The 21,945-nt window shown below is 39.5% G+C and overlaps 4 protein-coding genes and 1 long non-coding RNA gene across 8 annotated transcripts; 2 read left to right on the plus strand and 3 right to left on the minus strand.

Annotated features, from left to right (window-relative positions):
* Positions 1–1,572: 1,572 nt before the first annotated feature.
* On the minus strand, positions 1,573–5,932 carry LOC107048119 (protein ENL-like). The gene is made up of 4 exons (XM_015271125.1): positions 5,435–5,932; positions 5,048–5,192; positions 4,581–4,846; positions 1,573–4,403 (listed from the first exon to the last, which is right to left on the minus strand). The coding sequence occupies exons 2-4, from the start codon at positions 5,184–5,186 to the stop codon at positions 2,703–2,705; spliced, it is 2,106 nt and encodes a 701-aa protein (XP_015126611.1). The 5' UTR covers positions 5,187–5,192; positions 5,435–5,932; the 3' UTR covers positions 1,573–2,702.
* Positions 5,933–6,538: 606 nt separating this feature from the next.
* On the plus strand, positions 6,539–11,351 carry LOC107048121 (casein kinase II subunit alpha). 3 transcript variants are annotated; one of them, XM_015271127.2, is made up of 9 exons: positions 6,539–6,735; positions 6,960–7,087; positions 7,522–7,759; positions 7,855–7,966; positions 8,053–8,265; positions 8,343–8,537; positions 8,644–8,995; positions 9,215–9,298; positions 9,406–11,351. In XM_015271127.2, exons 3-9 carry the CDS (start codon positions 7,554–7,556, stop codon positions 9,549–9,551), a joined length of 1,308 nt encoding a protein of 435 aa, XP_015126613.1. In that variant the 5' UTR covers positions 6,539–6,735; positions 6,960–7,087; positions 7,522–7,553; the 3' UTR covers positions 9,552–11,351. The 3 variants fall into 3 exon arrangements, with proteins under 3 accessions (XP_015126613.1, XP_015126612.1, XP_015126614.1); XM_015271126.2 differs by lacking the exon at positions 6,960–7,087; XM_015271128.2 differs by lacking the exon at positions 6,960–7,087 and having other exon boundaries at positions 9,215–9,314; positions 9,406–9,496.
* LOC107048118 (hypoxia up-regulated protein 1) lies at positions 11,278–15,582 on the minus strand. 2 transcript variants are annotated; one of them, XM_015271124.2, is made up of 5 exons: positions 15,127–15,582; positions 13,476–14,699; positions 13,222–13,355; positions 12,949–13,139; positions 11,278–12,823 (listed from the first exon to the last, which is right to left on the minus strand). In XM_015271124.2, the coding sequence occupies exons 1-5, from the start codon at positions 15,253–15,255 to the stop codon at positions 11,742–11,744; spliced, it is 2,760 nt and encodes a 919-aa protein (XP_015126610.1). In that variant the 5' UTR covers positions 15,256–15,582; the 3' UTR covers positions 11,278–11,741. The 2 variants fall into 2 exon arrangements, with proteins under 2 accessions (XP_015126610.1, XP_015126609.1); XM_015271123.2 differs by having other exon boundaries at positions 12,904–13,139.
* A 546-nt stretch (positions 15,583–16,128) lies between these two features.
* LOC107048195 (DNA-directed RNA polymerase, mitochondrial) lies at positions 16,129–20,923 on the plus strand. Its single transcript, XM_015271261.1, has 5 exons — positions 16,129–16,364; positions 16,701–16,811; positions 16,879–17,945; positions 18,052–20,618; positions 20,800–20,923. Exons 1-4 carry the CDS (start codon positions 16,235–16,237, stop codon positions 20,575–20,577), a joined length of 3,834 nt encoding a protein of 1,277 aa, XP_015126747.1. The 5' UTR covers positions 16,129–16,234; the 3' UTR covers positions 20,578–20,618; positions 20,800–20,923.
* Positions 20,924–20,933: 10 nt separating this feature from the next.
* Positions 20,934–21,348, minus strand: LOC107048196. Its single transcript, XR_001461664.2, has 2 exons — positions 21,207–21,348; positions 20,934–21,120 (listed from the first exon to the last, which is right to left on the minus strand). It is a non-coding gene; the product is annotated as an uncharacterized LOC107048196 (long non-coding RNA).
* Positions 21,349–21,945: the final 597 nt, after the last annotated feature.

The following is a 21,945-nucleotide window of genomic DNA, read 5'->3' on the forward strand; positions in this document are numbered from 1 at the left end:
CCCCCCAAAGCCATCACTCTGCGGATCTTTAACACTGGGAGAACCTGGGGAAAAGTTCACGGTCGTGATCTATGCAAAGTAGATCCAACGTCACGCTCTCGCCTGACCCATTCTCCCTTGTGATTTCGATCTTTATCACTTTCAAGCTTTAGCAACCGACTAAATTACTATTCAGCCTTCGCTCATTTTCGCCGCCAGAAATACATTCTGAATTAAAGTATTTGCGGTGTGTATGTGTGGAAGGGTAGCTTCGCATATACTCCTAGTTACCCTTGAATTTTCCTTATCCCATATATTTTTCTCTCACTTGGTTTATTTTTTCACTTCCTTCTTGGTTTCTGGGGTCAGGGTCGTCGCAGGTGGGTTTCACCTTCCACTCTGAGATTAATAGCCTTGCTTTATTCCAATTTACAAGTTAAGTGTGAGACTGGATTTTTCTTTATTCCCAATGCATTAGGAACTTTTTTTTTTAATCAAATTTATATGGTATTATGAATTGGATAATTTTCATTTCAAAAATTCTCTCAAGCCATTTTTTCATTTTCCCACTCATAACGAAGATAATTTCAATCGAATGAAACATGAAAATTCGTCTTTTAACAAATTAAACCAATGCTTTCACTCGTAATCGATGTAAAAAGTTTAAAAATAGTCCAGTAGCCTGAAACTTTAGGCTGTGATTAGCCGTTGCAACGTTTAACAATGAAAAGTTGAATATTCAGAGTCCGAATGCAGTTTGAAATATCAGGTGTACAAGGGATAATAGCCAATTGCGTGACGGCAGGACGTGAACTGCAGAAACACACAGAGACAAACTCCTACTGCATTGCTAGCTCGCTTGATGAAGAGTTTGTACTGTCTCTGGTTGTTCCACATTCTGGCTGTCCCATTCACTATGAAAAAACAAACGCGACGGAGAAAAAAAAATTTATATTCGTATTTTCACGTCGGAGATAAGCGGTATGTGTATGCAAATGAAAAATCATCAAGATTTTTGCTGCTGATTCTTCCCCCGTTGTCTCTTATTTGTTTTTTTTTCTTCTTTCCATTCTGTATGCATGGAAATTCCAGTGGCTACGACGAGTTGATGGAGATAATAGACTGTGTTCATTTTGCGTACGTGTATTTCTATTTCGTGTCTAATAAATCTTTGGGGATTCTCAGGGGCTTCTTAATTACTGGGTTAAAGTCTATATGTTGAAACGAATGAAGGACTGCGAACAACCCAATTCAGGCGATTAGTTGCGTATTACTATAAATTTTGAAATTTTTCAACACTAATTTTCTAATCACATTCCTAGAATTTCCATGAATTTTTCGTTTCCCCCCAATTACCACTCGCGACTCCCTCGACTCTCCAAATTAAACAATTCCATCCTCGCATTTCCATCTCATCCCAGACAATCAACGGTTTTTACATAAAATTCACATCCCCGAGAAATCCCAATGTGTATCTCTCAATTTATCTCGACTTTAAACATCCATAATACAGCATTCCATGAATACACAGCCCCCAACCCGTCCTCTGTCAATATTTACTCCATTTTGGTCTCCCGAGAAATGCAAACCGGATTCAATTTTTATACCATTTTTATTTTTATATAACAAAACGTTTGGATACTGTTACAGGTTTTAAAATGAAAACAAATTAAATATTAATAAAAAATGTCAATTTTGTTTCTGCCTATATCAACATACAATTTTTTAAAAAATTCTCTGTTCAACCAAGAGTTTGAACATAATAAATTCATGTTTTCGTTAGACTTGCAGAATTTTAAGCTCCATTTTTCTCAAACTTAATTTTACAATTACGATTAATTATCGTACTTACCTATAGAGAGGATTTTCTCAATATTTTGTTCAATAAATTATATTATTTTATTATGCCCTATTATGCTGCACTAATGAGGAACAATCTGTTCCCTCGAATTTCATACATTCTCTCACGATAACGTAAATTCACTTAACGACGAAAATTTCTTCAATTTATATTCAAAATATATAATTTATTAAAGTCACGAGGCTGAGTATGTATTTAGTTGTAATTCACAACTACACTAAACATTCTAAAACTGATTTTCAAAGAATTTCGTCCCAATAAAAATCTTTGAGAAAAGATTTTCCAAATTTTCATTCACTCATTTTTCTTCATTACAATGATGTCCAGGAATTATTAATAATACAAAAAAAAAAGAAAAAAAAATGAAACTATTTGGCAATGTCTTGGACAGCGTTGAATAAATGATAATTCATTCCTAAACTACTCAGTTTGGCGCAACGTAATGTACAAGTTGTTTTAACATTTACATAACATTTGAATCTACTTATTTTCTATGAATTCTCGTGATTGAGTGAAGTAAGAGGTTTACTCTAGTCGTTTTACTTACTCATAAATATTTCAGTTGAAAATCCAGGGAAAACTTCCACATGAAAGCCGTGAGAGAAAATTTTCCATCATCATCATGGCCCTCCGAGGACTTTTGAAAGTCTTCAAAATCAATAAATCAAAAAAATATTCCCCCCTCTTCAAACCGGAAGTTTTTCCTGCCCACTCATCCCCTTAATATTCAGCCCTCTTACTCCCCTCCGAATCACCACTCATCATCAATAAATAGAGACGATCCACCGGAACAATAAAAAAAAAAACCAAACAATAAACTTGCCCTCACAAACCGATAATCAATCGATTACTCATCGACTCGTCAGGATGCTGAGAAGAATTCTTGCAGTCGTTGAACAGTCCTCCGATCAAGCGCACAAAGATCAAAGTCAAATGTCTTCCTGGTTATTTCATACTGGCCAGTGGCAGCAATCACCTGGACAACCCTTTGCAGCTCCTGGTTGTCCTGCAACGTCATAATCTTCTGCTGCAAGTCTTTCAGCTGTGACACATAATCTTCAGAGAAGACAAGGGGTTCATCCCCCTCGGACTCCACCAGCATGTTATTAGTGGAGTCTGGTGCTATTTGTTCAGTTTCAAACGCCTCCTTACTGTGCAAATCATCCTGCTCTTTGACATTACTACTATAATTGGCAGCCATCTCCGCAGCAACTGGAGATTGGCTCGATGAGACTGGCTCAAGAGGTGGTGAGAAGGCTGGATCCTTCTCCCTCTTCGCTGGAACATCGTCATCGCCCTTGCTATCACTCCTCCTCTTCCTCTTCCTGTTATCCTTGTCATCAGACCGGGGCTTCGACTTCTCCCTCTTGACCTTTTCACTTTTAACCTTCCCTGAAGATCCACTCGGTGATACTGGCCTCGTTAATCTCACCTCTGGAACAAGTCTGCTGCTCTCCGGATCATTCTTAACACTAATAACTGGCTTGTGTTCCTCCTCATCACCTGAATTCGAGTCACTGCTGTCTCTGTCCTGTACCTCAGCAAGAAGAGTCGAAAGAGGATTGCTCGCTGGTACTGCTGGAGCCCCATCCTTGTCATAAGACTTTTGTTTATCCTTCTTGTCTCGTTTCTCTCTCTCCCTGCTGTCGTCACTTCTCTCCTTCTTATCCTTCTTCCTGTGTTTGTGCTTCTGACGCTCTTTGTCGACCTTTTGCTCTTTAGGCTTGTCTACCTCAGGACGACTCTTGGAGGAACTTCGTTCGCCATCTTTCGACGGTTTCGGGGACTTTTTAACGTCCTTCTGGGGACGATTCTCCTGGAGTTTTTCTTTCTCCTGCTTCTCTGGCTTCTCATGCTTCTCTGCTTTCTTCTCCACAGGCTTTGGGTCCTTTGATTTCTCCTTATTCTTCTCACGATTCTTCTCCTTTCGCTCTGACTCCTTGTCATCCTTGTGTTTTTTCTTCTTCTTGTCGACTTTCACATCCTCTGGGGGTTTCACTGGCTTCTCCGTGTGCTTCTCACGATCAATTACCGACTTCTTGTGGTCTTTCTCTCGTATTTTTGGAGATGAGGACTTTTGAATGTTGGAGTCGTGAGGACTCAGTTGCTTCTTCGATGCAGGCGACTGCGGCCTCTTGGGGACAGGGCTTTGGTAATCGGGTTTGGGGGGACTCTGGGGCCTCTTCACTTTGTCCTTTGATCTGTCCTTATCTTTCGATGCGTCCTTGTCTTTCTTGTCTTTCTTGTTATCCTCGGTTTTATCTTTCTTGGGATCCTTGTGGGGACTGGACTTTGATTTACTCGATTTCTCGACCTTTTCCGACTTCTCCGGAGGCGTCTTGTGGTGGTTGGTCTTGTCCTGGATTTTTTTCGCCTCTGGAGAGACTTTGTTGCCAGTTTTTATGGGAACTCCGAATAGATGTGCGAATTGATTGGTTGATCGAGGCTCCATTGGACGATGCTTCTTCGCCTCTGCTCCACTCAATTTTGGTTTCCCCGACATTTGAGGTGATACCTTTGATTCACTCTTGTCGTGGGCTTCGTTGGATGTTGGTACAGACACCTGTAAGAATAATTGTAAATCAAAGTAGCTGAATAAAATTCATTAAATGACTGAGATAAAATCATCTTTCTTAAAAAAGCATTAATTTCAATGAAAACATCTCGTGAAATTGTTCACAATAATAAAAGAAATGATGAAAAATATAAATAAATTAGTTACAATAAATAAAATACTTACACCACCACCCTTGAGTAACTTCCTTTTAAAATCATCAGGAGGATTGGTAATAACTTCCGAGTGTCTCATAACATTAGTGATAGCCGGTCCACTGGGTGCCAAGGTAAGATCATACGATATCTCTATCTTCTTGGGTTCATCCTTGTTCTTAAGGTAAATATAAATGGGCAGAACAAAACCAGCGTAACCCGACTCTTTCAGAACATATGGTGCGTCTTTCAATGTTCTCTTGGGCTTGGGAAAGGTCTCGTGTAGTTGAAACACCACTGAAATGACAAAACCCCTGCCATCAGACATTTTGTCGACGATGTAAACATTAATAAAACACGAAACATTAAATTAACACATGCGGTAATTTCCCCTTTCCGGAGGGAAATATTCAACAGTTGTTTTTTTTTTTATTGTACTCGGCGGATATATCTCTGAATTATTAGAGCATTCAGCTTTTTAAACACCTATTTAAATACCTTTTTCAACGTATTGACTTATGTCAGCATTGTCAACGCCACGAACAAACACTTCCCAATCGTGTGTGTAGCCTTCAAGAGTTGTTCTCGGTCTCAACATCGATACATGGCCACATTCTAGAGTTATTCGAATGGCCATTCTTTCCTGCAATGAATAATAGCACAACCGTGAAGAGAAATTTCATCGTAAAATTTATGTCTAGAATCTATTTTTCGGGTGCAATAAATGAAATTGCATGTTGAAAAAAAAAATTGAATTAATGAATGAAAAAATAACGAAACAGTGTAATCAGTGTCGAAATAAATACCCGACAGGCGAAACAGTTGATAAAATAAAAACCACAAAAGTGTTATTTGTAATGAGTATAAAAAAAAACAAACACTTACACAGTAATTATCAATAATGACTGCAAGAGTTCACCAAGAATTGATTGTAGAGCGATAATAGATTATCCGAGTGACAAAAATAAACATAAATAATTTGTTGTTTTCACGTGTCATCTCAATAATCTTGGCGGATTAATAAAAAAATGAGCACAATCGATCGCAAATATCAATTGTCTCAATAGAACTAATAAAACCAATTAACTAGTCTTCATCTTCAAACTCTCCCCTTTCAACTGATTATTCCAGTAATCCAGATATCCCCTCCGAATTAATCTCAACAGTAAATCCGAATTATATTTCTATCAACATGAGTGTCAACGACCACATAAAAATAAAATCACAAAACATGTTATTTCATGTAAATAAGTAACCAGTTTCCCCCATTTAATCCTATCAATTCGCCTACGTATGTTGATATGGCTACCTTACACGAAATGTCCAACGTATATATGTATATGACTACATATTTATGATATCCAAAAAAAAAGGAAGAGGAAAACTTTCATGAATCTGGGTCTTTTGATAGAATAATCCGACCAATGGAGAGTCTTGCATTCCCATTTGCGGCTAAATTCACCTCTCTGGTGATTGGGGAGCCTGTCCTTCGCCATATTTGTTCGTCAAATAAGGAAATCAAAACCCCCCCATTCGTGACTACGTGAGAACTTATTCGAGTCTCAGGGCGGTGGGCTAGACTGGACACTTTCTACCAATTTTTCATCATTTTTTCATGCCCCAACAGCTCATTTTACATAACAATTCACAGCGATTATTTTCTCCATATTTTTGTTTCAATAAAATTCATTTATTCCGGAATGAATAATTGTTTTCATTTACGCAAACATTTTCCCGGAGTTGTTGAAATTATTTGAACAAATGTTTGATGATTGGCCAAAGTTTAGGTTATTTTGCTGCAATATTTACTATTTTCGAGAGCATTGATGCATTATTGGAGCAGCCAATGAGAGTCCACTTTCTTCCAGAGCTGAGCCGTCATCGGCCGTCACCCCCACCACCGCCTCCACTCTGAAGTGTCACCCACAAGCTTGGTTATCCACATGAAAACCTAGGGTTAGTTTCCACGAACATGTGGCGGTTCACCGGCTTCCATCTTGGATTATGTTCGTTTTGAGGAAGCCGGGTGCTCGCTAAATATTAAGAGTTACGTGGTTTACTCCCCAGTGCGTTACAATAATCCCCCCCTCCCCCAGCCCCAACAAAAGTTTAAAACAATTATTGTAAAAATTGCATTTTTAATTTAATCATAAAAATTAATACAATAAGATTACGCTATGCTTCAGGTAAGGGATCCACTTCGGATTTAATTTTTTTTTCTCTTTCACATTTTTTTTCTTTTGATTACTGGACAACCCAAACCCTCGTTGAGGGGGGGAAAAACATGTTAATGCCATTGGATGCTATTTTTTTATTCATCAATTTATCATGTACCAGTGTGTTGTGTCGTTAAAATGCCCGATTAAACGTTCATTAACAAATTTTCTCCCATCAATGATTTGTTGGTTAGTTTGGGGGACATAATTATGAGACCCTGGTGCGTAATCTTGGATTTACTATTGAGGGTTTTATCGCCTTTGCTCTATACACGTCAAGACACGTCCATTAGCTGAGGGCTCTCATCTCGATTTTGATCAGGTTAGGATGTGTCGAGGAGAATGTAATTTTGCAAACGCTCAGGTTTTTGTCGTCGCGAGGTCGTCGTCTAGGCACGCTTCATTAATTTTATTCATCTGCTTTCGAATATTTCGTGGGGGAATTCTAGTGGGCCAGTTACCCATCGACTTTCTCTCATAACCATTAAATAATTTTGTCATCAAAAACAAAAACGTCAGAGCACTGATTGATCAATTAATTAATTTATTTATCTCCAATCGAGATGAGTAAAAGGAAGAAGCTTTATCCGCTGAAATTGTTCAAATGGTTAGAGAGAATTCCCCCTCATTTTGCAAAAGACATTTCCTCCGAAAAAAAAAAAGTAAAATTCATCAATCCCTCGAATTGATAAATAACCGGAGTGGTTGTTACTGAGAATGCCTTCTACCACTGCCACGTTGTTTTTATGTCCCCAGGACTGATCTACCAGTCGTACGTTAGACACTGGATGAACGGATATGCTCGTTTAGATGGTAATCACATGTTCCAAGATAATTGTCGAAATAATAGTCCAATAATCAATAGTGTTAACGATATTAAGAAACACGGTACAGCAATAATGGCATTACCAACTAGATCAAGGGTTTATGCAGATGTTAATTCACATAAACCGAGAGATTACTGGGATTACGAGTCTTACGTGGTTGACTGGGGGTGAGTAAATTTTTTTTCCAATTTTCTCCTTCACTCGTAATAAACCAAAACACTACACAAAGACCATGAGAATTAATTCATCATGAATTGTACAGACAACAAGATGATTATCAATTAGTGAGAAAATTGGGAAGAGGAAAGTACAGTGAAGTATTTGAAGCCATCAATATCACAAATAATGAAAAGTGTGTGGTAAAAATATTGAAGGTAAATAAATAGTCACTAGACTATTGTTTATTTGAATTAAATGCTCGTGTGATTTTATTCTGACGTCTGTTGGGGTAATATTCCAGCCGGTCAAGAAGAAGAAAATCAAAAGGGAGATCAAGATTCTGGAGAATCTCAGGGGTGGCACCAATATCATTACCCTTCAGGCTGTTGTCAAGGACCCAGTCTCACGAACGCCAGCCCTGATATTCGAACACGTGAACAATACAGATTTTAAACAACTCTATCAGACATTAACAGATTACGATATTAGATATTATCTCTATGAGTTACTAAAAGTGAGTGGAGTCAATCAGTTGTTGGGGGATATTGGGGTTGGGAAATTTATCATTATATCATTGATGGTTTATTGAAGGCATTGGACTACTGCCACAGCATGGGAATTATGCACAGAGATGTTAAGCCGCACAATGTCATGATTGATCATGAGAATCGTAAACTTCGTTTGATCGACTGGGGATTAGCTGAATTTTATCATCCTGGCCAGGAATACAATGTTCGAGTTGCATCACGGTATTTCAAGGGACCTGAGCTACTTGTTGATTATCAGGTAATGTGCAAAAAAACTACGTAGACATATTTAAAATTTTCAAGCCCTCAATTTCTATCAATTTCTATCCAATGCTTCCTCTCAATTAAATTGTTTCCTTGTCTAGATGTACGATTACTCACTGGATATGTGGTCACTCGGCTGCATGCTGGCCAGCATGATATTTAGGAAAGAACCGTTCTTTCATGGTCACGATAATTACGATCAATTGGTAAGAATTGCTAAAGTATTGGGCACAGAGGAGCTCTTTGAGTATCTCGACAAGTACCACATTGAGCTTGACCCAAGATTCAATGACATACTTGGACGTCATTCACGCAAACGCTGGGAGCGTTTTGTTCACTCGGAGAATCAGCATCTTGTGTCACCAGAGAGTCTTGATTTTCTTGACAAGCTACTGCGCTACGACCACTACGAAAGACTAACTGCACGAGAAGCAATGGATCACCCTTACTTTTGTGAGTTCAACTTTTTTTTCCCTCATTATACAACTACATGATATTTTTGCTATCAAAAATTATTTGATGACAGTTCAATCTGTATAACCCAATAATTAAGTTGTCCAATAATCATTCCAATTCAATAAGTCATTAACATTAAAAAAAAAACAAATCAAACGTCTTCATTTTACCAGACTCTAAAAATTTGCTATTGAAAATTGTTCAATGTTCTTTCAGACCCAATAGTGAAAGATCAGGGTCGATTAAATATGGCTCACGGTTCGTCTTCACCTACTCCCATGGCAGGCTCAATGCCTGTAGGTGAGTAGCGACTCAGGTAATGTCACCACCATTCACCCTAACTCATAAACTTACGCTCATTGACCGGAAAAACCTTCACCATGAGAAATAAAACCCGCACATTGCAGGTGTCCATAGCGTGACACTGAACTCGTTGCCAGCTCCTGTATCGGCTGGACAGGAAAATACAAGTGGAGTAGCCAGCGGCGTGGGCCTCTTAGATGAGCTTTCTTCAATTCAGCCGATACCACAGCTCTCAAAAGTTCAACATTAGTCAAAGACGAAAAAAAAAAACGTTGAGGTCGAAAATAATGAATTTAAGGTTTAAAGTAAATGAGATGGAAAAAAATCGTATGAATAACATAATGAAAAAAAAAATGAAACAAAAACATCCAACCATGATTTTCAGTACATTATTATAATACAGATACATTATACCATCTGAGAGCAAAAGAAAAATCGTTAAAAAGTAAATTTCACACAATTATTTGTTCTTAACGGCATTCCGACGTTACAAATTCTCGACGGCAACGATTCTTTTAATTAAGACTGAAAAAATATTTCGTCATAATTGTTTTTTCATGATTTAATTCCAACTTTTTTGGGCATCGAGATTAATTTAATTACAGCGTACTTAGGCGTATCCGTAATATTCGTATCTGAAAATAATTATGTTCATTTTTTCTTCTTTCATTTTGAAGGAATAATGTGTTGCGTTTATTTTTTCAAATAATCGTCGTGCGTCTTTGTATATGAAAAAAGATTAAATCAATACTGAAACATATTGAATCTGTTATTAAATGTAATAAGGAGATAATCACTTTTGAACAATTTTTCCACATATTCAGATGTTTTTTGGGGATAACTCATGTGGATAGAATCAGAGATAATGCCTTCTCACCCACCCTCGCATCTCTCATTTACCCAGAGAAGATAACCTTTTTTTACACGAAACAATAGTTTATCACTAAAGCATTCATCTCCTCATTTTATTTAATGAAGAAGAAAAAAAAGAAACTATAAATCATTCTAGATTGTGAATTTGATACCGATGTTCCTGTATCTGTTACTGTACAATCGATAATAATGCCGTTTTTATTTTCTGTACGATCATAGATGATAATACAGTTTTCGCTATTAAAATTGACCAAGGGGGAAAAAATAAAAAAGCAAAAAAAATGAGTAACAATTAATTAGCAATGAAAAATGAACAAAAATCCATAGGATAAGTGTGCGCAAGCAGAGAGGAAATGTGAAAAATGAAACGAAGAGTCTTATTCACTCGTCATCTGTACACTGAGAGAAAAACGACAAAGTCCTCAAACAAGTCTTACTTGTGCCAAGACAATAGTTTTTTGAAAATTATCAAAAAAGGATTTCTAGCACTACTCCTCCGTTATTCGATACTTTGAAATGAGGGATAGTAGTTTTTCATTTCGGGTAGCAAATAATCACAGAATTATCCGTAATTATTCATATTTGAGACTTTCAAATTCAAACCAAACAAATTCTCTTTTGGCAATTTTCAACTAGCGATTTTCTTGGCCCAAAAAAGACTTTTTTGACAATGTGTTTGTTTTTCTCTCAGTGGATCATGTATAGACAGATAAGAACAGAAATAAAAAGAAGAACAAAATATTAGTGGAGAGACTTCATTTTTTGTTTAGCATATTTAAAATACGGAGTAAAAGGTCTTATTATCTGGAACAAGAAAAGCGAAAAAGTTCGCTGAATAGAAGGATGAAGAAAAAATATTTGTTATAGCCCAACAATTAAATTGCCAATAATCACCCCTTTCTATTTATAATGAAAAAATGCCCTCACTACAATGCAAATTTAAATAAAGAGTAAATGAAGAAAAAACCCAATTGAACAATTCAAAGGAAAACATACACTTGAGATTTTTTTCATTCACAGTTCTCTGGATTAAGTTTTGCAGAGGGAAAAGATTAGTTATTTTTATAATTATTTTTTTCACTTGAAAAAAAAAAACATCTCAGTTATCATGAAAAATCTGAACATTTGTTTCATTAATTATTTAAATTAATTAAATACTGTACATCATTCAATCAAACCACCGAATTTGTGCATAATTTATTTCATGATGAATTTCACTCATTCAGAAAAGAAAATATAAATCCCTAACAAAAGTTGATCATTAAATTACAGATGGAATTACCGAGGCTGATAGTAGTGGAATTCAAAGTCTTAAAGCTATATTTTATTTATAAATGAATGGATTCCAATCAGTGCATCGGCATGCCACCACTGAATGAAACCCTCAATCCCTCCTTATCAATTACAAATTAATAATCCAATTGAGAAAAAAATTGCAGCCTTATTAAACACGATGAACATTGCCATAAAAACCCAAATGTTCGTTCCACTCATTAAGTCCCCATGCTTAATTATCCAGAAACATCTCAATTAAATATCATAACACATTTCCTAAATTTCACTGCTCTCAGAGCTCGAGGTGCTCGTCGTTTTTCTTCTCCCCCTCGTCTTTGGGTGGTTCAGGCTTCTCAGTGGTCGCTGAGTCGACCCCCTGTCCCTCAGTGATGGTCTCCTCTTCACTGTCAATCGTGACACTTTCCTCAGAATCCACAGGACTCGTTGAGTTCCTCGCGGGAGCACTTTCCGTCTGATTATCACTGCCTGACCCCTCAGGGACTTTTTCCTCCACCGTTGGCTTCCAAATTTTGGCCTTATTCACGAGGTACTTGACCTCCCTATCGAGAAGAGCCATCTTATTAGCAATATCCCTGACTTTAAATTTAATTGGCTCGTGAGACTTTGTCTCAGCGACAGTCTTGATCACCGTCTGATGGAACTCGTGAGTGTCATTAATAGTCTTCTCCAAGGTCTCGATCTCGATGGCTGTAAAAATCTTATTCTCCCCACCACTGATATTCTTCATATTATTCAGGAAGAATTTGCTCCCATTCAACATGGTCTCCATGCCTGCGAGGACTTCAGGCCTCTCTCGATGCTCGAAGACCCTCTCATAAAGATCTGAAGTCAATTTTTTGAGATCATTCAATTTCTCCTCGTAGACATCTGCAGACTTGCCAAAGCCATCCTCATACAGCCAGTCTGAGGTGGCGCTACAAGCCTCGTTGATCTTCTCGATTTCTCCAGAGGCAGCAGCAGACTTGTACTCGTCAAACTGCAGATGTTGCTGTGTGTCGATGACGAAGGACTCTAACGTGTTCAGGGCAGTCTCTCTTCGGACCTTCTCAAGATCCTTGAGTTCTAGCTTCTTGATCTTCTCGATGGATTCTTTTAGCTTGGGACCTTGTAGTGCTTGAGGACCATATTTAGTCTCTGAAGATGGAATTGGCTCCTTCAGGATCACCAATGTCACCTTCTTCTCTGATTTGTCAGTTTGGTTCGAGGGTTTGGGCTCTTCTGGTTTAGTTGCGTTCGTCGAGTTCTGTTTTTCCGGGGTCTCTGGGGCTGGTGGAGCCTCTGGCTCCTCACGAACTGGTTTGATGTCCTCCTTTGGTGGTTCCTCCACTTTCTCAGCCTCTGGCTCGTCTGATCCTGAAGACAAATGTTCCATTTTAGTTGTTTTTTTCGTGTTTTCTTTTTTTTTTTTATTGTTAAAGCGGTTAATATCAAACCTGAGAATAATTTGCTAATCGTAGAACCAAGTTTAGAGAAAGTACCCTCGTCTTTTTCAACCGCTGTGGATTTTTCAGAGACTAGTTCGATATTAACGAGCTCTAGCAGGCCACTGTCGTCCATGGCAAAGTGGGCTTTTATTCCTTTACTCTCGGCTCCCTCTTTCTGGTGCTTCTCGAAGGCCTCAGTCACACCGGTCAGAGATACTGTCGACAGGTTGAGGTTTCCAATAGCTCTGCAAATTTATATTTATTTTTACTATCTCCAATCATCTGGATGAATTAAAAGCATTTTAATTCTTCACATTTAACACTCACGGAATTTCATGAGGTGGAATGTGATCCAAGTCAGCATAACCCACCGAGAAATCAAAGTCTCCCTGACGTTTATTGAATGTAATAATTTTCTTCTGAGGATATGCATTCATTTTACTGAAAAGTGTCCTTCGAACCTGGGAAGATAAATTATCAATCAATAATAATCTTACAAAAATTTAGATTACTTTACTCATTTTCAATTTTCAATGAAGATTGGCAAACTTCAATTATTATTTTAAAAGTGTTATAATCACCTGTTTAGACTTCTCCTCGTTCGATTTATCAAAAACAATCTGAATCGGGAACAAAACCCCATCCTTAGTGATAAACTTCTTGACTTTGAAGCCAGAACTGAGATCAGCCGCCTTGTAGACACCCCCCAGTGCAGCAGCCTCGTCAGTATTAATATTCTTCGACAGTTCAGTATTCAGATAGTTTTGCAGCATCTCCTGTATCTTGGGCATTCTGGTGGCAGCCCCAACAAGAATAACATGAGAAACAACACTCATAGTCAACTGTGAAGTGTTCAGAGCCATCTGAATTGGCGCAGTGACTCGCTCCATGACATCGGCAGCCAGTTCCTCGAGCTTCTCCCTCGTCACCTGGAGTTTGAAGTCCTGTTCATCGAGGAGTCCCTCGATCTGTGCGTAATGATCAGCATTGGCACTGAGGACGTTCTTGACCCTTCCAGCCTCCTTGAAGAGTTTCGCCATGGCTCTGGGACTCTCGAAAACTGAGGACTTTGTTTTCTTGAGTTTGTCAAATTCCTCAGCCAGGTGCTGCTGCAGTCTTGTTTGGACTTCAAGACCCCCAAGAGTCCTGTCGTAGCCCACACCTAGGATGCTGACTTGTGGGTGAGTCTCGACGTATCCTCTCTCCTTTGTTTTGACGTTCTGATAACTGACGACTGTCGCTGTTGTGGAACTCGCCCCCATGTCGTAGAACATGATGTATTGGGTGGTGTCATTGAACTCGTTTCTGTGGAAGATTCCGTAGTTTAATGCCACTGCAGTGTAATCGTTGATGAGTTGAAGGACTTTGATGTCAGCCAGCTCTGCTGCCTGGATCATCGCCCTCCTCTCAGCCTGGTTGAAGAAGCCAGGCACTGTTATCACTGCTTCCTTGATCTTCTGACCTGCAGAATTCTCGGCCATCTCCTTGGCTTTATGCAGCAGTTGAGCTAGGAGCTCTTCTGGAGTGAAGATCGTTCCATCGTCCATCCTGAAGCCTATCGTATTGCGCTCCACGTCGGCGATTATCTCGTGGTAGGGGAATCGCTTCTGGTAGAGGGAGACTATTGGATTATCTATGGACTTCCCCAGGAGGTCCAGTATGTAGGAGAAACTGTTTTTCGGAAAACGAATGCCCACTCCTTGGGCGTCTTCTCCGAAGAAACGCTCGTCTTCGCGGAATGCTATCACTGCTGGGGTTTTTCTTTTTGATTCTTTGTTTAGGGCTATCTCCATTGGCACTCCAGGCTGAAATTTAAACGTAAATCGTTGTCAGAGAATACAAAATACCCAAAACGTCTGTACAAAATTGTCGGTCAATCTCCAGAATTGAAAAATTATAAAAACAAAACTCAATATCTGCTGACTAAACGATGGGATTCGAACAAATAAAGCACTTCATAATGAGGTCAAATTTTTCAAATTTCACACTGTCATTTTGCAATTCTCCATCGTTTTGTCATTCTGCCACTGAATTAACTCAAATTTTTAGCTCTTTAGTTGAATAATGATCGTTAAAGATGATAAACTACCGTTTATACAAGAATTCTCAACAAAAAAAAATTATAGAACACCGTCAACCTGGCAGAAAGATATTAGAATTCTCTCAGAGAATTTTTGTTTTCAAGGAATTCAAATCTGGTAAAAATAAAATTTTATGAAAGACCATATTTACCGAAACAATGGCAACTTTCATCCATTCACTTCCGATATCAACACTCATAACGGCAAGTCCATTGGCACCTCCGAGGTACAAAAAACCGAGCAATATGCTTAGCCCCAGCACAACTAAATTCCGAGTCATTTTGGCGCAATTGTATGTACAAAATACAAAAATTCAATTTAAAAAATAAACAATGTATTTCGGAGCGAGAGTCGACTGATGAGCAGTTGTCAACCTCCAACACGACACCAGAAACTTCTATTTGTTGGTTAAACCAATGAATTCTCAGTAGAAAAAGTTTGATTCTCGTATTACACTGTCCTGACACTGAGCCTTGATTAATCAACCCGTGGCTGACATGCACGCAATCAGAGTACTGTTGCTCTAGACATATTCGTATATTAAACGTGAATTATAGTTTTAAAAAAACACAATGTAAACTGTCGAACGACGTGCCGGCAACATGGATTGTCTCTTTTGATTGCTTTTGATCTCTCGTGTGGCAGCATTTGGTTGGCCTGAATGGGCGCTTTAACTCGTGCCTCATTGGTCCGCGTTGTCCAATGGGCATCACAGAAACTTCCGGAATATTGGGATTACTAAGAGACATTGAAAATTAGACTTTAGCTTCTTCTAAACCCCTAAAATATTTTTTTTCCAATCATTAACTTGAAAAAAACAATTTGATTTTTATTTCTCATGAATGAAAAAGTCTTTATATTGATGAATAAATTAATTACCTATATAACCCATTAATTTTCATTAATCTTAACAAGTAATTTGATTTTTACCAAACAGAGTGAGCTGTTCTTTGATCAAAACAGGGGGGAGTCGTTCGTACAATCTCAGATGAAGGCATTCTGATTTGGAAATTTGTGGTCACATTCGCGGATATTTGCAGATGTCTTCTTGCATTTCAAACTCTCACCGGAAGTGCTCACCTGCCGTCGCCCATTGAGAATCTTCCAGAAACATCCGGTTAACCAATAAAAATGTGTTGGTGCGTGATGCTGATCATGGTAAAACGATGGCCGCCTCATGCGGCACTCGTGAACCAGTGTTTTTCATTATTTTCTAACTTTTTCAATTCCCAAAGTGCTTGTCATCAAATAGAATAATCATGTATCGTCTGATAAAAGCCCAGAGAGTGTCTCTCAAGAACGCATACACCGGTCCCCTGCATATTTATACTGAGACAACTGATAAATTGTGCTCATTTTGCCATGTTCATCACTCCAAAGTGCCGAGGAGTAAGTTCTTATTGTTAATTGCATGAGTATTATTCAATCTTTACTCAATCTTTAGATCAATACAATTGATAATTTAGCACAATTTTTAGGATATTGTTATATAATGAAGAGATAGGTGGACGTCAATACAGTCATTAATGTTTATTTTTATCCTGAGGAGTATTGTTGATATTATTAAATTAAATTCTGTTATTGCCTGGGATACATCTTTAGTTTATGATATCCACTCCAATTTTTTGTTCAATATAAATCAGATTCGATGTTTCGTTTGAATGAGAATTGGATTCAATCGGTCGTAATTAATTTAAAGATTTATTTTAATGAATTTCCCTGCAGATCTAACATTTTTCCAAGTTCGACATCAGACGACGACAACAAGCACCGCAATATTACCAATAGTAAAAAAACTAAAGCGTAAACCCCAGAAATATGCTGAACTATTAGAAGGTAATGCCCCGTCATAATTCCCCCCCAATTGCAATGTTTTTAATTACCTCATCATTATGGTTTCTAGTCAGGGATAATCTAACAAGCAATCGTCGAGCATCAGTGCGAACATTGAACGCCTCCCACCTGTCCCTCCTGATGAGAGAGCCCGACATAACACTAGACAAGCTCCACAGAATGAAACGAACAAACTTACTGAACATTTCAAATGCTAAAATAAATACAGATAGTAATCAAGAGGGTACTCAGAAGCTGCTGGACCTGCAGGCCCCGTCTCTAATCGAGGATTCCTTGAGAATGAACGCAGAGACCCACAAGCTTGGAATGACAGTGCTGGACGATCTGGAGACGTCTGAGATCTCCGGGATATCAGACACAGCTTCGATAATAAAGAATCGATCACTGTTGAACTCAATTCCAGAGGATCAGGCGAAGCAGGACCTGGACGAGGACCCAGACCCCCCAAGGCCCATTCAATATTCCCCAAAATCCACGAAGAAGAAAAAGCTAGATATCGCCGAGGTCGAGCGGCTGAGCCAGGTTCAGGAGCAGGCGAGGAGGGAAAGCCTCGTGAGGACACTGAACGCTTATCTGAGGGTTTGTGTGAGCACAGGAATGTTAGGCAGAGCCTACCACACGATTATGCACTATCGCAAACGTGGGCACAGGTTCAAACAGCCAAAGGTGGCTGACATCACCCTCTGCGACATTCTCCTGCAGTCCTATGCGTCCTCAGGGAATCTCCACAAAGTCCAGGAGTTCCTGAATATAATCAAAGTGGATGGACTGACGCCAACAGCCAAGACGTATGCAGCTGTCTTCGAGTGCATTGGGAAGCGTAATAATCCTAAGTCGGAACTGGCATTCCTGGTCAGCACTCATCAACAGATGAAGAGAGAGAACATCAGTTTTGATGATGTCATTCAACACTCAAAGTCCAGGAAGAAGCAGTATTCCAGTGTGTTGAAGGCGATTAACATGGTGAATCCACAGTTCACGCCGAAACCTGAGTTTGAAGATGAGTCTTATGATTGTCGTCTGTTGAAGGGGATTAGTCCAGATGGGGGAAAACAGAAAAGTCCAGCTGAAAATGTTCTCTCGAAGGATGATATCGAGAGGAGATATTTGCGACAGGTGTGTGAGATTCTATAAAATAATTAATTCGTTACTTGATGGAGGCATAATCTACATTTTATATTTTTTCTTTTATATAATTTATAAATTGTCATGATTATTACAGATGAAGAATGAGATGAACGGTTACGTAGAGATCAAAAGCATCGAAAAATTCGACAATTCAAAGCCAATAGTTCCCTACTACAAGTCCCTAATCTCCGAACTGGAAGAGGAATGGAAAAAAACAGCATCAGCAGCATTCGACAGAGACCTGAAGGCCCTGAAGAGTCGGGAGCACCAGCCAATCCCAAATGCGATGGTCCTCTACCCCTGCCTCTGCGTTCTAGACAAGGAGGAATACGTCAAGGCCATCCTTCGAGAAATCTGGAGACTGGCAGACGGTTCTGAGACGTTCAGCCCCTCGATCTCCTACCTCTGCAAGAACCTCGGAAAATACATAAACGATAAATACGAGATTCTCGAGAGCAAGAACAATGGCTACCTTGAGAGCATGGAGAAGGTCTACTCAAGGTACGGCCAATGGTACATGGACAGAACAGACGGTACCAATAGCAGGACAAGTTGGCAGAGAATAGCATCACAAGTCTGTCGAGACTTGAAACTAGACGTGGAGTGCATCAGGTGGCCTGTGAACCTCCAAGTCTCAGTGGGAAAATTCTTATACCAAATAATCCTCAAGGACATCAAGTTGGACGTCAGTGCAGTGAGACCCTGCAGCAAAACCAAGCACTATCTCCCTGCTTTCTACACATTATTCAGGAATAATAGTCAAAAGTATTTAGTCGAGGAGATAAAGCCTCACCCAATCCTCTCAAAAATCTACAGAGAGTCTCAGCCAGAAACCCTAAAATTCGACACTTCCCTCGTGCCTTCCGAGTGTCCCCCACGTCCGTGGTCATCGGTCCACAGTGGTGGATACCTCGTACTGCGAAGTGACGTCGTCAGAGTCCCAATGTACGCGATGGAGCAGTGGAAACGTCTGGAGGCACTGCCAAAACGTCAACTCTGGCCCTCTTTAGATTGTCTCAATCAGCTGGGCTCCATCCCCTGGACAGTAAACACTGCAATCCTGGATCTAGCTATCAAGATCTTCAGGGATGGAGGATCTGAGAGGCTAAATGTACCCCAGCCCCCCTCAGTCCTATCCCCTGCACCTTTACTCCGGCCTGACTGCAGTGAAAGTGAGAGGAAGGCCATTTACAAAGTCAGGATAGACCTGAGGAGGAAGAAGGGGGAGATGTACTCCCTCTGGTGTGACACTTTATACAGACTATCATTGGCCAATCATTTTAGGAATAGAACATTCTGGCTGCCGCATAATATGGATTTCAGGGGGAGAGTCTACCCAGTGCCTCCACATTTAAATCATCTGGGTTCAGACCTGGCTAGATCCATGCTGGTGTTTGCTTTGGGCAAGCCATTGGGTCCAAATGGCCTCGACTGGTTGAAGATTCATTGCATCAATCTGACAGGATTCAAGAAGAGGGAGCCGATCAGCGAGAGACTGAGGTACGCCAATGAGATCCTTGATGAGATTCTAGACAGTGCTGAAAGGCCATTAGATGGGGAGATGTGGTGGGCGATGTCTGACGAACCCTGGCAGACCCTGGCTGCCTGCATAGAGATATCCAATGCTTTGAAGTCTCCGAACCCTGAGGAGTACGTCTGCAGGTTTCCAATCCATCAGGATGGCAGTTGCAATGGTCTCCAGCATTATGCTGCCCTTGGGAGGGATCAAATTGGTGCTGAGAGTGTTAATCTCCATCCCAGTCCTGTCCCCCAGGATGTCTACTCGACTGTCGCTGCGATGGTGGACGACATCAGGAGGAGGGATGCCAGCAATGGGGTGCAGGTTGCACAGATTCTCGAGGGCTTCGTCAAGAGGAAGGTCATCAAGCAAACCGTGATGACTACAGTGTACGGGGTGACCAAGTTTGGAGCGAGGCTGCAGATCGCCAGGCAGTTGAAGGACCTCGACGAGTTTCCCCAAGAGTTCGTCTGGAGTGCCAGTTTGTATCTTGCTCAGAAGACTTTTGAGAGCTTGAGGTCCATGTTCGATAGTGCCAGGCAGATTCAGGACTGGTTCACTGACTGTGCCAAGGTCATCTCGATCATGAAGGGGAAAAATATGGAGTGGGTGACACCACTGGGACTTCCAGTGGTTCAACCGTACAGCAAGATCAATCCGGCAAGGGGAGGGCTGATGGAAGTTGCTATGGACACTTACGAAAAACCAAACACCACAAAACAAAAAAATGCTTTTGCCCCCAACTTTGTTCACTCATTGGACTCCTGTCACATGATGTTGACGAGTTTACACTGTGAGTACGAGGGAATTACATTCGTATCGGTGCACGATTGCTACTGGACTCATCCTTGTACGGTGGAGGTCATGAATAAAGTTTGCAGAGAGCAATTTGTTGCTCTCCATTCGGAGCCCATCCTCGAAGATCTGTCCGACTTCTTTGTGAAACATTACATCGAACAACATAATGAGGATGCAGAAAAGACAAAGGACCTCGAATCCGCACTCTCGACGAGAAAATTAATGCATACGCTGACATCTCTACCGAAGAAGGGTGTTTTCGATCTTCACAGTGTTCTAAAATCCACTTACTTCTTTAGTTAATTGATAACGAACAGTAGGAATCAGTGAATTTTGTGATAAAGGTGAATGCAAATGCTTTATCATTAAAGCAACTCGCTATAATTTTTATTCCAATATTCCTCATGCTTATGTTTCTTAATTTATTCATCTCATTACCTGTCACTGATGATTCATGACCTCCTGTTGTGGCTATGGATGAAATATTCTCACTGACAACTAATTTCAAATTCTCTCTTATTGCAGATCCAAATGAACGAGGTTGCTTGAATAGCCAGTGAAACTGTATTATATCAATCGTGTACATATTATGTACTGCATAATTTAATAATGTAACATGGTTTATTGTTATTATTAAAGGATAGAAGATTTCAAAAGGCTGTCTCTTTATTTTTACCTTTATTTGATGATAATTTTTACATCCATCATAAATTAACAAAAGCATAGGATTGTTACGCGATTATGAATTGCAATAGCAAAGCTCTCCAGAGCATTGCCCACCATACCAATATGCTCGAAAGAGGCAATGAACGGCACAACCAAAATTACCGAGAAAACAACTCGTAGCTGGAATGTAAAAATTATTTTTTAAGGGTCACTGACAATTAATTTGAAAAATATATTGATTGATTGACAATGAGAGATGAAAATACCTGAAGTGGAAGCCGACATTGCCAGAAGTAAAACGAAACTATAAAGTTGGTTCATCTTACACAGCTATTGTTCTTTCTCCTCAATTTGTAAATGTGCACTGGATAACGAAGTGGTTGCAACTAGGCCTTAAGTAGGAGTATTATCTATGCACTGGCGGACGTATCGAATTTTCCAATACGTAACTACGTAGTACCCCTGTTTATCTACAATAACTTCATAGTATGTTAAAAACTCATATCTTGTCGCATTATTTGCATTTCTGCAGCTGAGGAGCTAATTAAGATAGTGATTTGCGACGGGTGTCGTTGAATTCCTGAGGAAAAACATCGTCGCTATTTTGTGAACAAAAAATGATACATTTCATCATAACACGGAAAAATTTCATGGAGAAATCTAGCAAATTAGTTATAAAATAGTATTGAACTTCTATTGAAATTCTTTACTGTACGTTTTTTTAAACAATAAATATATTTTCCAAGTTATTCCCATTCTATTTTTCTTCTGTTTTTCATTTAAAAAATCATGCAAGAGAAAAAAAACTGATAAAGAGGTCAATGCAAATCCAATAGAATTTTCTTGCGTGCGTGAACGCATCCCTGAAAACAATTACAAATAATAAGCTGTGAAAAAGTGATATTCGAATGTCGAGACAAGTCGGTTAATTTGCGTTGAACACTCTATCAATATCCTTGAAAGGCTATTCGATGACACTTGCTGAGTCAGTAGCGCGGCGTAGTG

Source organism: Diachasma alloeum, unplaced genomic scaffold, assembly GCF_001412515.2.
Source record: "Diachasma alloeum isolate Michigan unplaced genomic scaffold, Dall2.0 Dall_scaffold_00185, whole genome shotgun sequence".
NCBI lineage: Eukaryota > Metazoa > Arthropoda > Insecta > Hymenoptera > Braconidae > Diachasma > Diachasma alloeum.